The 19675-nt window shown below is 39.6% G+C and overlaps 2 protein-coding genes across 12 annotated transcripts in view; both read left to right on the top strand.

Annotated features, from left to right (window-relative positions):
- The window catches only part of Phc3 (polyhomeotic homolog 3), a 114258-nt gene that overhangs the window by 38117 nt on the left and 56466 nt on the right, over positions 1–19675 (top strand). The window lies entirely within an intron of this gene.
- Positions 2562–19673, top strand: LOC101723624 (protein yippee-like 2). The gene is made up of 2 exons (XM_004834578.3): positions 2562–2774; positions 3298–19673. Exons 1-2 carry the CDS (start codon positions 2723–2725, stop codon positions 3624–3626), a joined length of 381 nt encoding a protein of 126 aa, XP_004834635.1. The 5' UTR covers positions 2562–2722; the 3' UTR covers positions 3627–19673.

Raw genomic sequence — 19675 nt, 5'->3', positions numbered from 1 at the left:
GCTACTGTACATAATAGCTGCTGAGGTGGTGGGAGACCTATCAGGGACAACTTTTCTGGAGTTGACAGTATACGTGAAAATTTTAAATGTGTGTGTCCTTTTATATAGCACTCTCAACTTTTTAGTCATGTCATTTTTTAGTGATGTCATGGGGTTGGGGATGTAGCTCATTAGTTGGCCAAGTATGGATGTTCAGGGCACTGGGTTTGATCCTCCACCTTGAAAAAAAAGTAATAAATATGCATGTAAGAAATTGTATGCAACATAAGTTTCCATTAACTGTAGATTAAATAGGTGACAGTTCATATAATGGAATGCTTCCTATAGCTACTAAAAATGCTATACACATGCATATAGAGAAGCTTTTCATTGTATTAAGTAAAAAAATAGTGTAATCTCTAACTTTCAAGATTTTTATTTTTCAATTCTAAAATATATCTGCAATCTTAATTTTGGCATCTGTTGATTGTCTTTTTCATTCAATTTGAGGTTTCCCCAGTTATTGGTATGATGAATGATTTTTTCAATTGAAACCTGGACATTGTTGCTATTACATTTTTAGGCCTGGATCTTATTTAAATCTTCTGAATGGGAGGATGTGCTGCCTTCTTACTGCCATAGGGGATGCAAATCCAGCTTCCCCTTTTGTCTGCTGACACCTAAGGGGATGCTCCTCATAATTGCCCATCTGGGGTAGAAGTTCTGGGTTGTTTCCCAAGGCCTACTTGGAAGCCTTCCTGGCTGGGAGGAGCAGGATTGCTTTGTTACTGCTCCCTACTAGTCCTGCCATGGTACATTGGGTTGGTGGTGGTGGTTTATTACCCCCTGGTTGGGATGGGAGTCCTGGCTCTTTGCCTGGCCCTCTCTGACAACAACCAGCTGTGGGGGTTGGAGGAGTTTGGATAGTTCCTTACAGCCCATTGGGAGTAGAAGTCTAGTTTTTTTTGCAGAGGTGAGTGAGGCTACAGTTCTTTCTTTAGTGTTTGCCTGGCAGTGTAGTAATTATTGTCCAAAAGTTTTCTGTGTTGCTAGGCTTTGCCTTTCCTGGTCCTTTGGTTAAAAAGAACAGGCTTTTGTTAGGCTTTTTTGTTTTTGCTCATTGGTATTTCCAAGTTACTGACTTCCTCAGCTCCAGGTTTGAGCTGTATGAGACAAACAAAACCAAACCAGGGGACTCACTACTGCCTTGCTCACTGGGGTCCTGAGGTTCTGTTTTTATCAGTCTTTTGTTGTCTTATCTTTTACATCCTAGGGTTTTAGCTGTACTTACTGGGAAGAACAGAGAAAAGTATATCTACTCAGTTTTTCTGGCAGCAGAATAGTCATTTCACTTACTTAAAAATATTTATATATATACATTTGATTAATATTACAAAGTAAATTGTTATCCCTGGTTGTCTCTGAGAAGGGAGTTTGAAAACTTTATTTAAAAAATTTTTATATTGCTTAAATAAAATATGAATAAACGAGAGAGAGGGAGAGAGAGAGAGAGAGAGAGAGAGAGAGAGAGAGAGAGAAAGAGACAGTACACCGGGGCATGGTGGCACATGCTTGCAAACCTGGCACTCTGGGAGTCTAAGCCAGGAGGATTGCAAGTTTAAGCCACTCTTGGGCAATTTAGTGATTTGGTGAGACCATGTCTCAAAATAAAAAAATTTTAAAAGGGCTGAGGAGGTAGCTCAGTACAAAAGGTTCAGTCCTCAGTGCTTCGAAAACAAAACAGAACAGAACACAACACAGCACAGATATTTCCATTTCCCTTCTACATTCGCCTTGGGGTTTTGTGTGAAACTTTCCCATCTTCTTATCATGTATTGCTGTACATAAATGTAAGTAGCTAGCCTGTGGTTAATTTTGTTTTAATTAAGCGAAGTGCTGTCATATTCTAATATGTACTTTCTCTTTTAGGTATTTGGGCATTTTTAGCTGGAAAGGATTATGTGGCTGGAAACTAGTTATAAATAAGTCTCTAAATGACTCAAGGGTTACTTGTACCTTTTCACTTTCCCTGTTACTTTTTGGATGTGAATCAACATGAATCTCAGAAATTCTGACTGTAATTCACTATACCGTTCTGTCAAAATGGGGGAAAATCGATTTTTATAACTTTCTAGTTATGGTGCTAGATTAAAGGAGCTTTTGAAGGTTAAATTAGTTTTATGACTTTATTCATTCATGGATTCACTCATTCATTCACCATATATTCAGTGAGCATGGACTATGCCAAAGACCCTTCTAGGTGCTGAGGATCCAGTTACAGAACCAACAAAAATCTATCCTTAAGAGTTAGACAGTAGGCGGCGTCTTGCTAGGTGCCGGGGGAGGGGATAGGCGCGGGGGCGTGTCCGTCTCGGGGCAGTCCCCGGCCCGGCCCGGGAGGATAGCCAAATGGCAGTGGTGGCGGACACTGTGACTTTAAGAGCACGCCGGGATTCCGCGAGCCAGCTGCGCTGTCCTTGGCTGCTGTGCACCCCTCGGAGCCGAGCCCGGCACGGGGCGCTGGTTGGACGGGGCGCCTGCTACCGGGCTGCTGAGAACCAGCCCTAGACCTCTGCGTGAGGGTCCTTGCTCTGAAGACGTCACCAGTGTGTGGAGCCTGCCCCACACCACCCCCTGCCAAACCACGGCCATTACCTGTGTCTTCCGGTGTTTCCCGTGTGACCCATCCTGTGGGAGTGCCTCGTGGGCGGCCACAGAGTTCAACCCACCCTCAGTGGCGCCAATGGTGAAGATGACAAGATCCAAGACTTTTCAGGCATATCTGCCCTCCTGCTGTTGTGCCCAGATTGCGAAGTCCCAAAGACCACCAGGAAGCCGTTCCCGATGCAAGCACACGAGGGTCGTTTATTCAAGCTCGAGCAGGGGCTCTCAGCCGTCACCGACGCAGCGGATCAGAATTGAGAGCCCCGAATTTCAAATTAGCGGGGTTTTTATAGAGGTTACAGCAAGGGTTCACTTAGCAGTTACATGATTGGTTGACAATTAGCGAGCATGAAGTGCACATTTTTGATTGGCTAGGTACATCGGGGGGTTGAGGGGTGGCTACATGTAGGTTTTACGAGGGAAAAGAGGGACAAAGGTTAGTGGCCGACTGTCACGTACTGATGGTCAGCAGATCTACAGATTGTTCTATGGATAGTGGGCCCGGAACATTCATTTCCTGGGCAAACAGATGGCTGAGTAATTAACTTAGGAACTTTCGTTTGTTACAGATTTTATCTTCTGTCCCAGAGCAAACACATTTTAACCATTAATTTGAGAGGACAATAGGGACTAGTGCATTTTAGCGAAATGGAGTCGCTTTGGTCTCACACTGCCACCGGACCTACAGCTGCATTCACTGCAGGGCTCACCTGGCCAATCATGATGAACTAATTTCCAAGTCGTTCCAAGGAAGTCAAGGACGAGCATATCTCTTTAATTCAGTAGTTAATGTGGGCTGTGGGCCTGCAGAAGAGCGAGTATTGTTAACAGGACTACATGCAGTTGCAGACTTTTACTGTGAAAACTGCAAAACCACTCTGGGATGGAAATATGAACATGCTGTTGAAAGCAGCCAGAAATATAAAGAAGGCAAATACATCATTGAACTAGCACACATGATCAAGAACAATGGCTGGGACTGAGCGGGCAGCAGCCACCCAACCCAGTCTCCACGTGAATGCCATCCAACTGAACATTCTACCCAAGCGTGAGAGAGTGACTGAACACTTGGTTCCATCCATTTGGGGGCCTTGCCATCTGGGGCATCCTCCCACCCTGACACCATCTTTCTGGTGACTGGCCTCTAAATTGCTGTCTCTCTGTCTCTTTGCTTTGTATCTGTTTGTGAGTTGATCCTGGCTTCTCTCTCTGTTCTCATGTTTGCTGAAAACAAAACAACTAAAGGAACAGATCCTTGACCAGCCCGGCAGCAGCCCACCTCGCAAAGAGCCCCAGGGCCCTGCAAGAGCTGCCTGATGGCCTCTTATCAGGAGAGCAGTGGCACTGGGCGTGAGGAAGAAGGAAAAGGGGATCCCTGAGGTCCTGGGGGTGGGCAGGGGCGGGAGGGTGGAAGTAGGGACAGAACTGGACTGCTCCTTGAACCCTGGTAACTTAGGCTTGATATATTCGACTTGTCTAAAAGGACAAAGAAAAAAAATACCTCATAACTGCATTCTCTCTGATCAGAAGCCTCTCTTCCTGACACCCAATGTGCCAGGACAGCAGATGAGCACAGAAGGGGCCCAATGGTAGCTGATGGAGCAAAGGGCCTGGTTCTTTCTGGGTGAGTTAGGGAAACTGGGTAGCAGGGGGTGAGGTAGGTGAAGCCCAGGTGGGTTTTGATGACTGATGCCTCACACAGCCTCTGGGTAATCAACTTTGCTTCCTTAGCCACTGAAGATGAGGGGAGAGGGAACTGTCATTTGCAATAAGCGCACAATGGATCTGTCCCAAAGGCTTTGACCATCAACCAAGTAAAATCAGAAATTGAGGAGAGCAGGGCATAAGGATGTGTTGGAGCTTGGGAGCTCCTGAGGAATGGCTCAGATACTGAGCCAGAACACCAAGACATAGAACCAGTTAGTAATTCTGAATGTCCACCTTTCTTTTCCTGACTCTTAATAAGAGTGATGGGGCAGGGGGACGGATTGGGAGGAACCATGGGGGGAATAGATCAGATTAGTGCATATTTCTTCTTTGGTTATCAGTGGGGTCAGCTATCCTTTGTTCATTGTGCTTCAGCTGCTTTTGTCCAGTTCCATCATTGTAGACCATGGAAAACCAGACTCAAGGCTTTGAGCCTAATGATAACCTGGGTGGTGGAGTCCTCATGGCCCTAGTTCTGGATCTGAACAGATCTGTTCTTTCGGTCCATTAGTGGGGGGGTTACAGATTCCAGTATTATACTCTGCCCCTGCCTCCCATCCAAGCTTCGTTGTGTTAAGGAAGTGGAGAACAAATCCCTGTAAGGCTTGAGAGAAAGAAGAGTTTGTTACATTTAATCAACACTGTGAAGTCTGTTCTACGGCAATTCAGCCAACATACGGTACATGACCGAAACTCATTTCACGGAGTTAATTTCATTTTGTAGACGGAAAACGTTAAGATATGTGTGTATTGGGTAATTCTTAGCATCTCATTCTGCAAATAGGCTGATCCTATAGGAAAATGCAGCTTTAAAGGTCTCAAAAGAAAAAAAAAAGAGTGAGTTCATGGAGATAAGAATCCGTAAAAATCAGTTAACCAAGATTAAAGCAGCCAATCCAGGACATTTTCAGAATCACATCTGTAGCAAAACCGAATTCCCATAGGGAGTGAGTCTATGGTGGAAATGCCTCTTTGTGTCCATGTGCTGACTGCAGAATGGGAGATTGGACACTGGCATGGCCTGCCCTGCCAGTAGCAGATGGCAGGATGGCAGAAAGCAGGGTGACCCATGTCCAGCAGCGGACTGCCTCTCCTCCCCAAAATAAAGGGTTCCTAGAAATTGACTTCCTGCCCTTCCCAGTGCTTTAGTAGCCCTGGAGATTAAGTTGTTCTCCCTTCTTGCAAGACAGACTGGAAGGTTCAGAAGTAATTCTGCTTCCAAAGACATTGTCCTCTGGCTTCTAGGCCCAAGTTCTCAATAAACATTTTTTAACTTACACGAAAAAGAGTTAAACAAAGGGATATTAGGTTGAATAGTAGTAACTGCTATACAGAAAAATACAACAAGGAAGGAGAATGAGTTGGAAGAATTTGCTGTTTTGCAGTGGTCAGGGAAAGCCTTGTTAAGAAAAGTGGCATTTGGAGGAGGAAAAGCAAGACAGATGTACTCGAGGAATAGCACGAGGAATAGAATGGCTAGAGTGGAATGAGAGTGAAAGTGTGGTTTAGAGATGACTTCAGAGAGATAATTATGTTTTTTGAAAGTTGTACGTGTTGCTGGGGATGTAGCTCAGGGACACCACGCCTGCCTGGCAAGCGCTTTCAAGGCAGGCCCGGTGCCCCTGAGCTAAGTCCCTGGCCCTTGGATGTTAATTTTTAATTACCACAAGTGGATTATCTGCAATGCGTAGCATCATTTTAGGATACATTATGATTGCCTGAAACTAGGTTATATAAAGGGATCTGACCCTGATCTAGCGGTGAGATTCTTGGCTGCCAGTTACAGGCAGGCAGCTAATTAGCACGTGTATCTATTGTGTAACATTGTGTTGCTTGCCCTGAGGATGTGTGTGAGTTAAAGACCCCTCCCTCAGGAACAGTAATATTCATTCAGAGAATTATGTCTAGGTGTATCAAACAATAAGTAACAGTGTGTAATCAAATTATAAATATCATAGTTATTAACAGAAAAGTTTTTGGGGATTCTGATATTTAATCAGGAAAGACTTTGTATTTGGGACTTCTCTTTTTCAGGAAATAGGGTAAGAGTCAGAGTGATGGTGCATACCTGTAGTCCCAGCTCCTTAGGAGGCTGAGGCAGAAGGATCACTTGAGCCCTTGAGTTCTAGACCAGCCTCAAGAGCATAGACCCTCTGTGGGAAGGGAGAACAAAATGGGTACTATAGTTTTCAGAGAACAGGATTCAGTATGAACTAAGCATGGATTCTGCCCTGGGCTGTATCCCTAACCCCTGTGCTCTGTTTTTTGAGCTCCTTAGTTGAATGTTCTTTCTGGGTTGATCCGTTACGTCTTTTACCTTTTCACTCATTTTCTCTGTTTTTCTGTTATGGAATGTTGGACTATTTTGAAATTGTGTTTCTAATTGCTGGGAGCATTTTGTCTACTTGTTCTTTTTTCATAGTATCCTGTTTTTCTGTTATAGATGAAATCGGATCTCGGTTATGATACTTGTCAGATTAAAATTTTTAAAAATTTTTTTGGTTTTGTGAGACAAGGTCTAGCTGTGTATCCCAGGCTGGCCTCAAATTCTCAGTGATTCTTCTGCCTCAGCCTGCTGAATGCTGGGATTAGATTTTTATTTTCTAAGGTTTATTTTCTGGAGATTAAACCTAGGGCCTTGCACAGGCTTACCTTTTTTTTTTTAAATTCTTTTATTGGTCCATTTTAGGTATACAATATGTTTACATTTATCATTGGGTCCTTGTACCTGTACATGATGTATCTTGGTTCTTATTTTTTCCCCATTCCCTGTGCGCCCTTCACCCCCTCCACCCTTCCCTATTTACATAGATTTCGTTTCCATTTTTTTCCTTTTCTCACAATTTTTCCTTTTCCTTCTTTCCTTTCCCCTTCCCCTCCCACCACCTTTACCCCTTTGGACTTTTTCCTGTTTCAAATGATCAGTTATTTGTTTTAATCATTTTAATCCTTATTTACACTTTCAGTTTCTCATATTAGAGAAACTATTCAGTATTTACACGTGTGTCCTATTTATTTCACTTAAGAGTGTGGCCTTGATATAGATCCATTTAGCTATAAATGTCTCTAGTTTCTCATTCTTTATGCCTGAGTAGTACTCCATTTTATTAAAAAAACCACATTTCTTTATCCAGTTTCCAGTTGATGGGCACTTGGGCTGTTACCAAGCTTTAGCTATTGCAAACTGTACCACTATAAACATGGGTGCACATATATTGCTGTGGTATGATTCTTGTAATTCTTTGGGGAAGATACACAGCAGGGGAAGAGCTGGTTCAAATGGGACCTCTAGCCCTAGTTCTTTGAGGTATCTTCATACTGATTTCCACAGTGGTTGCACCCGTTTGCACTTGCACCAACAATGGAGAAAGGTTCCTTTCTCTCCACACCCCTGCCAGCATTTGTTACTGGTTGATTTCTTGATAGTAGCCATTCTTTGTGGGGTGAGTGGAATCTTGGTGTTGTTTTCATCTGCACCTCTCGAATGGCCAGTAATGTTGAACATTTTTTCTTAGATTTATTTGCTGCTTTTACTTCTTTGTCTGAGAAATGTGTGTTCATTTCAGATGCCCATTTTTGATTTGGGTCTTTGAATTTGGGGGGTCTGATTTTTTTCAGTTCTTTATATATTCTAGATAGGAGACTTTTGTCTGAGGTACAGCTGCTAAAAATTGTTTCCCACATTGTAGGTTGTTTCTTAGCTCTGTTGGTGGTTTCTCTTGCAGTGCAGAGATCTCATCCCAGCTGTTGATTCTTTGTGCTAGTCCTTGTGCTACTGAGGTTTTGTTCATAAAGTCTTTTCCTATGCTAATGTCTTCAAGAGTTTTACCTAACTTATCTTCCAGCAAGTTTAGTGTTTCTGTCTTAATATTTAGATCTTTAATCCACTTTGATCTTAGTTTAGTGCATGGTGATAGGTATGGGTGTAGTTTTAATCTTTGGCAGGTTGAAATCCAGTTTTTTCAACACTGTCTATTAAATAGGCTATCTTTCCTCCAGTGAGGGTGGTTGGCTCCTTTTTCAAAGATGAGGTGGCTGAGTATGTCTGGAGTTGTTTCTGTATCTTCTAATCTATTCCACTGATCCTTGGGTCTATTTCTTTGCCAGTGCCATGCTGTTTTTATCACAGTAGCTTTGTAGTATAGTTTCAAGTTGGGGATTGTGATACCCCCAGCCATGTCTCTGTTGCCTAGAATTGCTTTGCTATTCTAGGTTTCTTCTGGTTCCAAATGAATTTTTGGCTTGTTTTCATTAGTTCTGACAAGTATATTGTTGGAATTTCAATAGGCATTGTGTTAAATCTATATAGTAGTTTTAGAAGTATGGCCATTTTCACTAGATTGATTCTTCCTACCCAGGAACAAGGGATGTCTTTCCATTTCTTACATCCTCCTTGATCTCCTTTTTCAGAGTGCTGTAGTTTTCAGTGTGGAGGTCTTTTGTTTCCTTTGTGAGGTTGATTCCTAGACACTTCATTTTTTTTGGATGCTATTGTAAAAGGAATGGATTCCCAAATTTCTCTCTCAGTGAGTCTGCTATTTGTGTATAAGAAGGCTATTGTGTTTTTTGAGTGTTGACCTTATGTCCAGCTACTCTACTGAATCTGTCAATTAGGTCTAGAAGTCTTTTGGCCGAGTTTTTTGGGTCTTTGTAAAGTATCATATCATCAGCAAATAATGACAGTTAACTTCTTCCTTTCCTATCTTTATTCCTTTTAGTTCTTTCTCTTTTCTAATTGCTGTGGCTAATGTTTCCACAACTATATTGAACAGGTGTGGTGGTAGTGGGCATCCTTGTGCTGTTCCTGATTTTAACGTGAAAGTTTTCAGTTTTTGACCATTTAGTATGATGTTGGCTGTTGGTTTTTCATAAATAGCCTTAAGCAGGTTGAAATAAAGATGACCTATTCCAATTTTTCTGTAGCATTTTTATCATGAATGGGTACAGACTTACTTATTAAATGTTAAAAGTTTTCTTTGTTTCTTGAATAATTTATTTTCCTTGGGAACTATCTTAGTCTTTTATGCTGCTATTTTTCTGTTATTATGACCAAAACCATTTTCTCTTAAATTTTTTTGTTATTGTGGTTTTTTTTTTTGGTACCAGAGATCCAACTCGGGTCCTTGCTCCTGTGCAACAGGCACGTAAACCACTGAGCTAAATCCCCAGCCCTTGTTATTGTTTTTTTGAGACAGAGTATCACTGTATAGTCCAGGATGGCCTTGAACTCACTGTGTAATCCAGACTAGCCTCAAACTCATGCGATCCTCCTGTCTCAGCCTCCCAAGTATTAGGATTACAAGCCTGTGCCACCTCAGCCAGCTGTCCTAAATTTCTTAATTTTCTGCTTATACTTAAAAGCACATGGTTATGTAGCTTAAACAAGATGGGTTTCCTCCAGTGCTGTGAGATGGCTTTGATTCCAATAATCCCATCCCTTTAGTGGAAAGGGTGATTGGAATATCTATTTGCATGTAGGAATAGCAGGGACAGTGACTGCTGCTGAATCTTTGTCTATTTGGAGTTGAAGGTATGCAGGTTAGGAGATGGCCATTGTGGAGTGGCAGTTACAGTAAGGAGGATTTTATTTCAGTGTACAGGTATGCACTCTAGCTAGAACCTAGCTTTTCCCTGGAAGTCTTTTGACTTAAAGGAGAGTCCTTTCTTTTTTTTTTTGGTACTAGCACTTGAACCTGGGACCTTTCACTTGCAAGGCAGGTGGTGGAACCACTGAGCTAAATCCCCAGCCTGAGAGTCCTTTCTTTCTAGAAGGTCTAGATGCCTATTGTTTTAGGTGGGAGGGGAGGAGCTATGACTGGTGAGTCTGTTTTATAGACACACCTTGAGGTAATCCTCCAGTTTTTATTCTTAACTCTGTCTTAATTCCTATAAATTCTGGGTCCACATCCACTCTTTATCTTTCTTCATGTATTCACTATTTCCTTTGTATATCCTGGACTATATCTTCCTTCTCTCTGTCCTTGCCAGTCTTCTTTAGATCTTATCAAAATATGATAAAATAATCCTGATACAGATAATACCCTCCCCTCTCTTTGTTTTATGTATTTATTCTTTTTGTTTCTTGTTCTTTTTTCTCCCAGTGTTTTTGGAAAACATTTAAGCTTATAGAAAAATAGAGTGAACGAGTGAACTCTTGCATACTCTTCATGTTATACCAATTTTTATTTTTAATTTTTTTTTCATTTCTTTGCTTTGTTTGACTCTAATTTTTCCAAGATAATAGTTGTCCATAATCTCATTACATAAAAGTTCCTTAATTTGTAATTCCTACTAACAAAATAAATTTAAGCTAAATAGTAGATAATTGTCCCTTAAACATTTGTCCCCCTTCATCCAGCCTCATTGGTTAAAATCAAGTATTTATCAAGTTTTCTATAATTCTGAATCAGAAAATGTATAGCATAAAAGACAGAAATAGCGTATTTAAGTTAAAAGCACCGTTAATTTTAAATATTTTGGTCATATTTTATAATAAAATAATATATTTTGCCGAGATTTAGCTCACTGGTTCTGGTGCCTGCCTCACAAGCACAAGTTCCCGAGTTCGATCCCCAGTGCCAAAAAATAAAATAATATATTTTGCCCAAAATAATAAAATATAAGGTTTAATTTATTTTCTATTAATAGATATGAAGGATATTTTACATGTGCAAATACTATTTAATTTGACTTCACATTTGTTTCTAAAAACTCTGCTGTAAGATTGTCAGAATTTTGAGACTAAAAGCACCTAAAAAACAAGAAATAAAAATAAAATTTAAGGAACATGATGTTCAAGAATTCTGTCACATTCATAGCTTACTTTTAAGCATCTTATATATGCCAACATAGAATCTTTATTGCCTATTAAGACTTGCTTTATTTTTTTTGGTACTGGGGATTGAACTTATATTGAGCATATAAGGGAATTATCTTAAGCTATGTAATGTGATACAGAATGGTAGACTTTATATAATCATCCCTATTGCTGGATGGTTTAAATTATTTCCAGTATTTTAATTGTTTCACCATTGTAACTTTTCTTTCTACGTGTCAAAATGTGAAAACATGGGAGATTTTGAGGTTACTGTTATTTTATTTTTTGCCTATTGCAGAAAGTAGAAGTAATGTTTTACCATAATAAATAGGGTTCTCCTCCCCTTCTCTCCCTCATCATCCCTCTCTTCCCCTCCCCTCCCCTGCTTTCCCCTCTCTTCTTCTCTCTTTCATCCATGCTGGGGATCAAATCCAGAGCATTATGTGTGGTAGGCAAATACTCTACCACTAAGCTACACCTTTAGTCATTATTTGATGTTTTTATTAAAACAAAACAAAACAAAAAGAGCATTAGCATGGGGCATGATGGTGCATGCCCGTAACCTCTGCTACTTGGGAAGATGAGGCAGTAGAATTGCAAGTTTGAGGCCAGCCTGGGCAGCTTAGTGGAACTTTGTCCCAAATAAATAAATGAATGAATTAATAGATGAATGAATGGCTGGGGTTGTAGCTCAGTGGTAGAATGCTTGCTTACCATGAGCAAGGACTTGGGTTCAATTCCTAGTACTGTGAAAACAGAATAAAGCAAAAAACAACATGTTCCCACAACCTGTATCACATAGTTTAAAAAGAAAACCCTTCATGTATGTAGTATTATTTCAAATATCTATATAGTATTCTGTACTTATTTACATACAAGTTCCTACTGAATAAAATATATAAACTGATGTAAAATGATAAAAGCTAAATCAGTATTTTAAAAAGGAAAAATAATCTCTCTCCTTATTCTAATGTTAATTCCTACATAGAAAGAGGGAAACTTTAAAAAAAAGATAATGTAAATCATTCCAGATTTCACTCTGGTAGCCATTATATACCTTTAACATTTTGTTGACTATTCTCTCAGAGAACAGTGTGAATGTATATTTTTCTATATTGAATATATCCATATACAGTTTGCAAAAATACCTTATACAGTGTGATCATGGTTGACAAATGTTTTTTGTATATAATATGTATACACACATTTGTGTGTAACACATAAATGGGGTTATAGTCTACACCCTTCACCTATAGTGGGTATAAAATATAGATATACAGCCATTTTAATGTATATATAGTATTTCTGTATGGAACATATACTTGATAGATTCTGATCACTCCAGTGAGAGGTGGTTCTCAAATGGGATTTGGCTGTAGGGAGTTGGTAATTAAGTGGCTTTTCCTGGCTAAGTCAATTTTCTTTGGTGACTCTTAGCATTAGTGCTAGTGAGGAAAGAGATTCCAGTAATAAGGCTCAGGGAGTGAGTTTCTCTATGGAGTGTGGGGCTTGAAGTATAAGGTGACAGGACTGGCCAAAGCTTTAAGTGAAAGGGAATTAGGAAGTTGGGATGGAATTGGCAAAGCAAACAATGGAAACTGGTTAGGGCATCTGGTTTAGGTCAGCAGAGCAAAGTAGAAAATAAACCAGGGCCTTATCACTTGTGGAAAGGAAGGGGAGTTTTTAAAGTTAGGCTGGCTGGGGAGGTTAAGTTTCTTGTAGAGATGGCTACTGATCTATTGGTCTTCATGGGTTGGATGTTTTTTAGTGTTACTTGCTATATGGAACTTAAAAGCAGGCAGTGCACTTGTTCTTTGAGCTCACAACTTAGCCAAAGTGTGATACAGGTGGTCAGGAAGTTACTAGTTTTCTTACTTTCTCTTTTTTTTTTTTTTTTTTTTTAAGAGAAAGGAAAGCATTCTATTTGTACTTGGTGTTCTATTTCCTTTAAAAGCCCCTTTAGGCTTTCAAGCCATTGGCTAATCATATTTTTTAGAAAGAGTTTTATTATGTTGTAAAAGGTGTGAAGATATCTTTATTTTTTTTATTTTATTACTTTTTTTGGTACCGGGGATCGAACTCGGGTCCTTGTGCTTGCGAGGCAGGTGGCGGAACCACTGAGCTAAATCCCCGGCCCTGAAGATATCTTTTAAAACAACTTCCCACCTTCCCATTCATTCTCTTTCCCCCTTTTCATTTTTTGCCCCTTGTCATTTTTTAAAGAATTACTATCTAATAAAAAGTACCAAGCCGGGCATGGTGGTGCATGCCTGTAATTCCAGCACTTGGGAGGCTGAGACAGGAGAATCACTGAGAGTTTGAGGCCAGCCTGGGCTACATAGTGAGTCCAGCCTGAACTACAAAGGGAGACCCTGCCTCAAAAAACCAAAACAAAAAAGTACCAAGGCATTATTACTGTAGAGTGATGTCAATTAGGGCAGTATCAGGATATTTTAAAAAGAGAATCTTAGTACTATCATGAGTCCGAAAACCTGGGTCCAATTCTACCCTTCTGAGTGATTTAATCATTGGAGAAAGGATTTATTAATAAGTATAAAGCACATCAAAAGTTGAGTTTGTTATGCCCAGATCGCGTAGTCCCAAAGACCACCAGGAAGCCAATCCCGATGTAAGCACACGAGGGTCGTTTATTCAAGCTCGAGCAGGGTCTCACAACTGTCACCGACGCAGCGGATCAGAATTGAGAGTCCCGAATTTCAAATTAGCAGGGTTTTTATTGTGGTTACAGCAAGGTGTGGGGATTTTCCACTTAGCAGTTACATGATTGGTTGGCATTTTGCAAGCATGAAGTGTGTATTTCTGATTGGCTAGGCCCATGGGGGGGGGTTTGAGGGGCGGTTACATGTAGGTTTTACGGGGGAAAAGAGGGACAAAGGTTAGTGGTCGACTGTCACGTACTGATGGTCAGCACATCGACAGATTGTTCTATAGATAGTGGACCCAGAACGTTCATTTCCTGGGCAAACATATGGCTGAGTAATTAACTCAGGAACTTTGCTTCATTACAGATTGTATCTTTTGTCCCCAAACAAGCACATTTTAACCATTAATTTGTGAGAGACTAGGGGAGTGGTGCATTTTAGCAAAATGGAGTCGCTTTGGTCTCACAAGTTGAACTTACATTGTTGCAGAAATCTCGGAAAGAAATACACAGAGACACAGAATTTGGATAAAATAATAAAATTTCTTCTCGCCAGTGGGTGGGAATGCCAGAAACCAGTCTGGTCAGTATCTAGGCCCCATTTGTTCAGCATTTCCCTTTTTAGATTCTTTTTAGCCATTATCTCATCCCTAGTGGTGTTTGATATGTAAATACAATTCCAGTTCCTATTTACAAGTCACAGACACAAGATAGGCCATATACATTGTAAATTCACCCTGGCAAGGTAACTTTGTTAGGTTAATGAAGTTACCCATTAGAGTCGAGGAAAGCAAATCTTAAAAGAACATATTACTTATTTTGCTTCTACAGCTACCTTGATATTCAATCTATTAAGTTATCTAAAACTTTTCCATATCAGCATCACTACACTATTTGTGCATTTTTACTGTGCATCACTGTGGGTATGCCAACAATTTTTGTGTCTTTTATACGTATATACACACAGAGGCGCAAACCCTTTGTGTGATGAGCTTAAATATTACATGAAAACTGCAGTCAGCCTTAAAATAACATGACATATATTAACTTAGTGAACTTTTTTTTTTTTTGAAAGAAGTCCATTTCATAAATACTGGATATATGAAAGTGAATAATACATGGTTTCTGACCTTGAAAGATGAGCTAAAAATAAATGCTAGAGGTATGTGTGGGTGACAGCAAAAAGGAGGGAGAGAGGAGGAATAGTTCTATTTCGGGATGTAGGGATGCCTGAAAAAGTTTATTGGAGCAAGTGATTTTGGAGGCATTGTTTGATATGTAGCTGCACATAGTCTGGGATGTGATGGTGGAGAAGGTGCTCAGTCCAGTCAGAAGCATAGTTACTATGCCATAAAGGGACCAAGAAATCATGATTTTGCAAATACCTATGGGTGGAAAACGTGAAGGACATGTATGGAGGAGTGGAAGAGAGGATGCTAGAGAGGTAGGTTGTGGAAGTTGAATTTTGTCCAGAAGATAATTGTGTGTGTGTGTGTGTGTGTGTGTGTTGCTGGAGATCAAATCCAGGGCTTTGCACATGCTAGAAAAGTACAATATTCTATCACTGAGCTACATCCCCAGCCCTGTCAAGCAGATTTTTAAATGTGTAATTAAATTCATGAAATCAGGGGACAGAGAGGTAGAGCAAGATGTGCCTTTTCCCAGTCAGTATGCTGTTGGCTGTGAGTTGTCGTGTATGGCCTGTTACTGTGTTGATGTACATTTCATCTATTCCTCATTTGTTGAGAGTTTTATCATAACAGGATGCTGAATTTGTCAAACGCTTTTTCTGTATTTACTGAAATGATTATATATTTTTTTATTTTTCATTCTGCTAATGTGATGCATCGTATTTATTGATTTGTGTATATTGAACCACCCTTATATTCCTGAGATGAATCCCTCTTGAGCATGGTCAGTGATCTTTTTAATGAGCTGTTCTCAGTTTGCTAGTATTTTGTTGGGAATTTTTGTATGTGTGGTGCAAGAAACGCTAAATTGAGTTTTTCAAGCTGAAAAGCAGGGACACTAATGAGGAACGTGAAGACATTTGAAAGTGTAAAACATTGGTAAATGAAAGGCACATACACCTGCCAAGATTCAGCTCTAAAGAAATAGAAAATCTGAGCAGGCTTAATAATGAGTAAGGAAATTGAATTAATAAAAAGTCTACCATCAGAGAAAAGCCCCAGACCTGATGGCTTTTCTGATGAATTCTGTCAAACATTTAAAGAAAAACTAATACCAGTTCTTCCCAGATTATTCAAAAAACCTGAAGAGAAGGGAATACTTCTAAACTCATTCTACAAGGCCAGCATTACCTTGATATCAGTACCAGCTAAGGACATGGCAAAAAAAGACAAAAGAAAACTGCACACAAGTATGGACAAACACAGATAGTTAAGTTTTTGTCTGGAAATATCTTTATCTCATTTCTGAATGACGACTTTACTGGGACAGCATTCCTGATTGTCAGTTTTTTTCCTTCAGCACTTTGAATTCATCATTCCACTCTCTCTGGTCTGTGAAGTTTATGTAAGGAGAAGTTTGTTGCTAGGTATATTGTAACTCATATATAATTTAGTTCTTTTCTCTTGCTGCTTTCAAGCTCTTCTCTTTGTTTTTGGACAGTTGGATTGCAGTATATCATGGATAATCTCGTTTGGATTGAATCTGACTGGAGACTTTGGACTTTCTGTACTTGGATATTTTCATCTTTAGTTTTGGAAAGTTTTCTATTATTTAACAAAACTTTTCTATACTTGCTGTTTATACCAGTCATTTGTGCATTTGCTATTTTGCTGAAGTCCCATAAATCGTGAAAGTTTTCTTCATTTCTTTTCATTTTTTTGTCTCTTTTGATTGTGTATTTTCAAACAATCTGTCTTCTAGTTTACAGATTATTTTGCTTGTTTGTTTTGGGTTTTTTTGTTTGTTTATTTTTTTTGGTACCAGGGATCAAACTTGGAACCTTGTGCTTTCCAGTCAGGCAATGGAACCACTGAGCTAAATTCTCGGCCCTGCTTGGTCAGTTTGGATGTTGATGCACTGTTGCTTTTTTTTTTTTCTTTTTTTTCCATACAAGGTCTTGCTATGTAGTCTAGGTTGGCCTTCCACTCATTATGTAACCCAGGGTAGCCTTGAACTAGCAGTGTCCCTCCTGCCTCAGCCTCCCCAGTGCTGGGATTACAAGTGTGTGCCACCATGCATGGCCTGCATTTTTAAAAAATATATATAAATTTCATTCATTGCATTTTTCAGCTCCAAGATTTGTGTTTGATTTTTTAAAAAAATGTTTTATCTCTTAAATTTCTGTGATAAATTTCTGTATTTTTGAAGTTTGGCAAAACTTTCTTAAAACAGTTACTTTGAATTCTTTGTCAGGCAGTTAGTCATCTCCATTTTATTAGGATCAGTCACTGGAACCTTTTCTCCATTTGATGATGTGATGTTTCCCTGATGTTCTTGATCCTTGTGGTTGTTCCTTTATGCCTGTATGTTGAAGAAGTAGGTGTATATTCCAGTCTTTGCAGCCTGGCGAATGTTCTTCAACAGCAGTTCCTGAGTCCATGACCACTGCAACCGATGCAGTCTTGAGGTACTCTTAAGTCCAGGATTGCCATGACTGGTGAAGGTGAGGCTGATAATTCCTGGACTGGAATTGTGTGGCCATTTAGGCTGATCCAGTGGAGGAGGTGGGAGGGCCTGTGGTTGGGGGCCAACCTAAAGCCCATGGCTACTTGGCTTTACCTGATGCTGAGCTTTGTATGGAACTCAAGCCCTTTGCAGTAATTGGCAGTGATATGAGCTAGAATGCAAGTCTGTTTCCCAGGGACTATGCATTCCCATCTGGTGCCAGGGGTCAGGAAGCCTGTCCATGGGTACCAGCATGGAGTGAGGCTGTGAGAGTCTGTCAGGTGCTGGATTTTTACTGTGGCAGGCCTGGTATTGGGGTTCAAGACAGAGTCCTAAGCTTACTTTCCTCTCCTTCCGCCAAGCAGATGATAACTCTTTCTGTGCTGTGTTGGCTGGGATTGAAGATGCAGTGACATAGATAATGTAAAAGTGTTCTTCCTACCTTTTTCACTGTATCTTTTGTTATTTTTTTGCTATAACTAGAAACTGGTCTCTCATTTAGTTTCCATAGCTCTTGTGAAGGTAATTTAATGTAATGGATAGTTATTCAAATTGATGTTTTTTCAGGGGAGTGGTTGCTGGAGAGTCCTACTCCACTCCCTCCTGGGAACTAGACCTCAAATGTTAATGTATTGGGATGAATTGTGGAACTGTGCTGCGAGTCTAAATTTGGATTTTGTGCCCCTCTATGGCCCAGCTCTGGAGTTTGATTTTCATAGGTTCCTCACTCTGTCAACGGGGGAAATGTAAACTTTCTTGTTGCTTCTCAATGAATGTGGGTGTGGAGCTCTTTTTCATGCTCCTTTCATATACTGAGCAGCCTCTTTCAAGAATTTGTCTCAAAATACGAATTTCATGTCTTGCGTTTTCCTGGGCATTCTGTCTATGTAGTCCCTACCCTATAGACTACCTTGATGTCAGTTGGAGCCTACATCTCTGGCTTTGAGTTTTTCCATTTCTGGCACCTAGGAATTTCCCTCTCCTTTTCTCCTTTTTGAATTTAATTATTTGTTCTAATTTTTTATATTAATCTGGCATTTCAGTGAGTATATTTGAATTTAATTATTTGTTCTAATTTTTCACATTAATCTAGCATTTCAGTGAGTGTATTTGAGCACATGTATATTAGTCCAGTCTGCCTTTTTGCTTGAGTCGGACGTCTAATAAACTATTCCTTAATTTTTTTCTGCTTTGTTTCACAAAAAGGCTTTGAGGTTGGATTATATTAGTCTCTTTTTGAAAATATTATTTATTTTTAAAAAAGGATTATACATATACACAATCTGAAATTGGAAGGATAAAAAAGGATATATGTATCTTCTGTGCCCTGTTCTTGTACCCAACTCACCCCAGTTTTCCTTCACAGATATAACTAATTACCAGTTTCTTATGTATTCGTCTCAAGATTGACTATACACTAATTTATTCTTAAACAGAAGTTTAAACTTTCACCTAGTGTTTATGCTTTAATTTTGTAGCCAGTATTCAGAATTTTTCTATCTGTGACATGTAGCAATTGTATTTTCTTCTGCTCTGAGAGCTTTTAAGTTAGAACTTACATAGCTCAGTGGTTCTGGCAGCTGCTTCACAAGCGCAAGGTCCTGAGTTCGATCCCCAGTACCAAACCAATCAAAACAAAACAAACAGAACCTACACTAATTATGTTACTTGTATGTTTTATGTATATGAATAAATTATGTGTTTTAATTTTTGTTCAGTTCAGAAATCCCTCAAAATGTGAAAGTATGACAAAACAATATAAACTTGATTGACAAAACAGTATAAACTGTTGATTAGAATGTTTTAAGTTACGTGGAACTTAAAATAATGGAAATCTAGCTCTATAATTTTTGGGAAGTAGTAGAAATGATGCTTTAAGATGCTAGAAATCTGATTGAAACATTTGTGGATATCGTTAAAAATAACCAATGCAAGGGCCAGGGATTTAGCTCAGTGATTCTGGCACCTGCCCCTCAAGCGCAAGGTCCCAAGTTCGATCCCCGGTACCAAAAAAAAAAAAAAATAACCAGTGCATGCTATTATTTTCATATGTGCAAATTGCCCAAAGTGAGGAAGTCTGTCAAAAATAAAGCTCTTCCTTTTGGATCCTTAACCACAGTTTATATCATTGATTGACTAACTGTAGTTTGGTGATATTCAATAACATGGAGGGAAGAAGTGGAAGCCTATGACCTGATATATTTTCTTCC

This window comes from Heterocephalus glaber, unplaced genomic scaffold (assembly GCF_053883595.1).
Source record: "Heterocephalus glaber isolate CG9 unplaced genomic scaffold, H.glaber_assembly_v1.0 deba00001504, whole genome shotgun sequence".
Classification (NCBI taxonomy): Eukaryota; Metazoa; Chordata; class Mammalia; order Rodentia; family Bathyergidae; genus Heterocephalus; species Heterocephalus glaber.
Note: the sequence above shows the minus strand (reverse complement) of the source record. Positions and strands in the feature narration are given on the sequence as shown.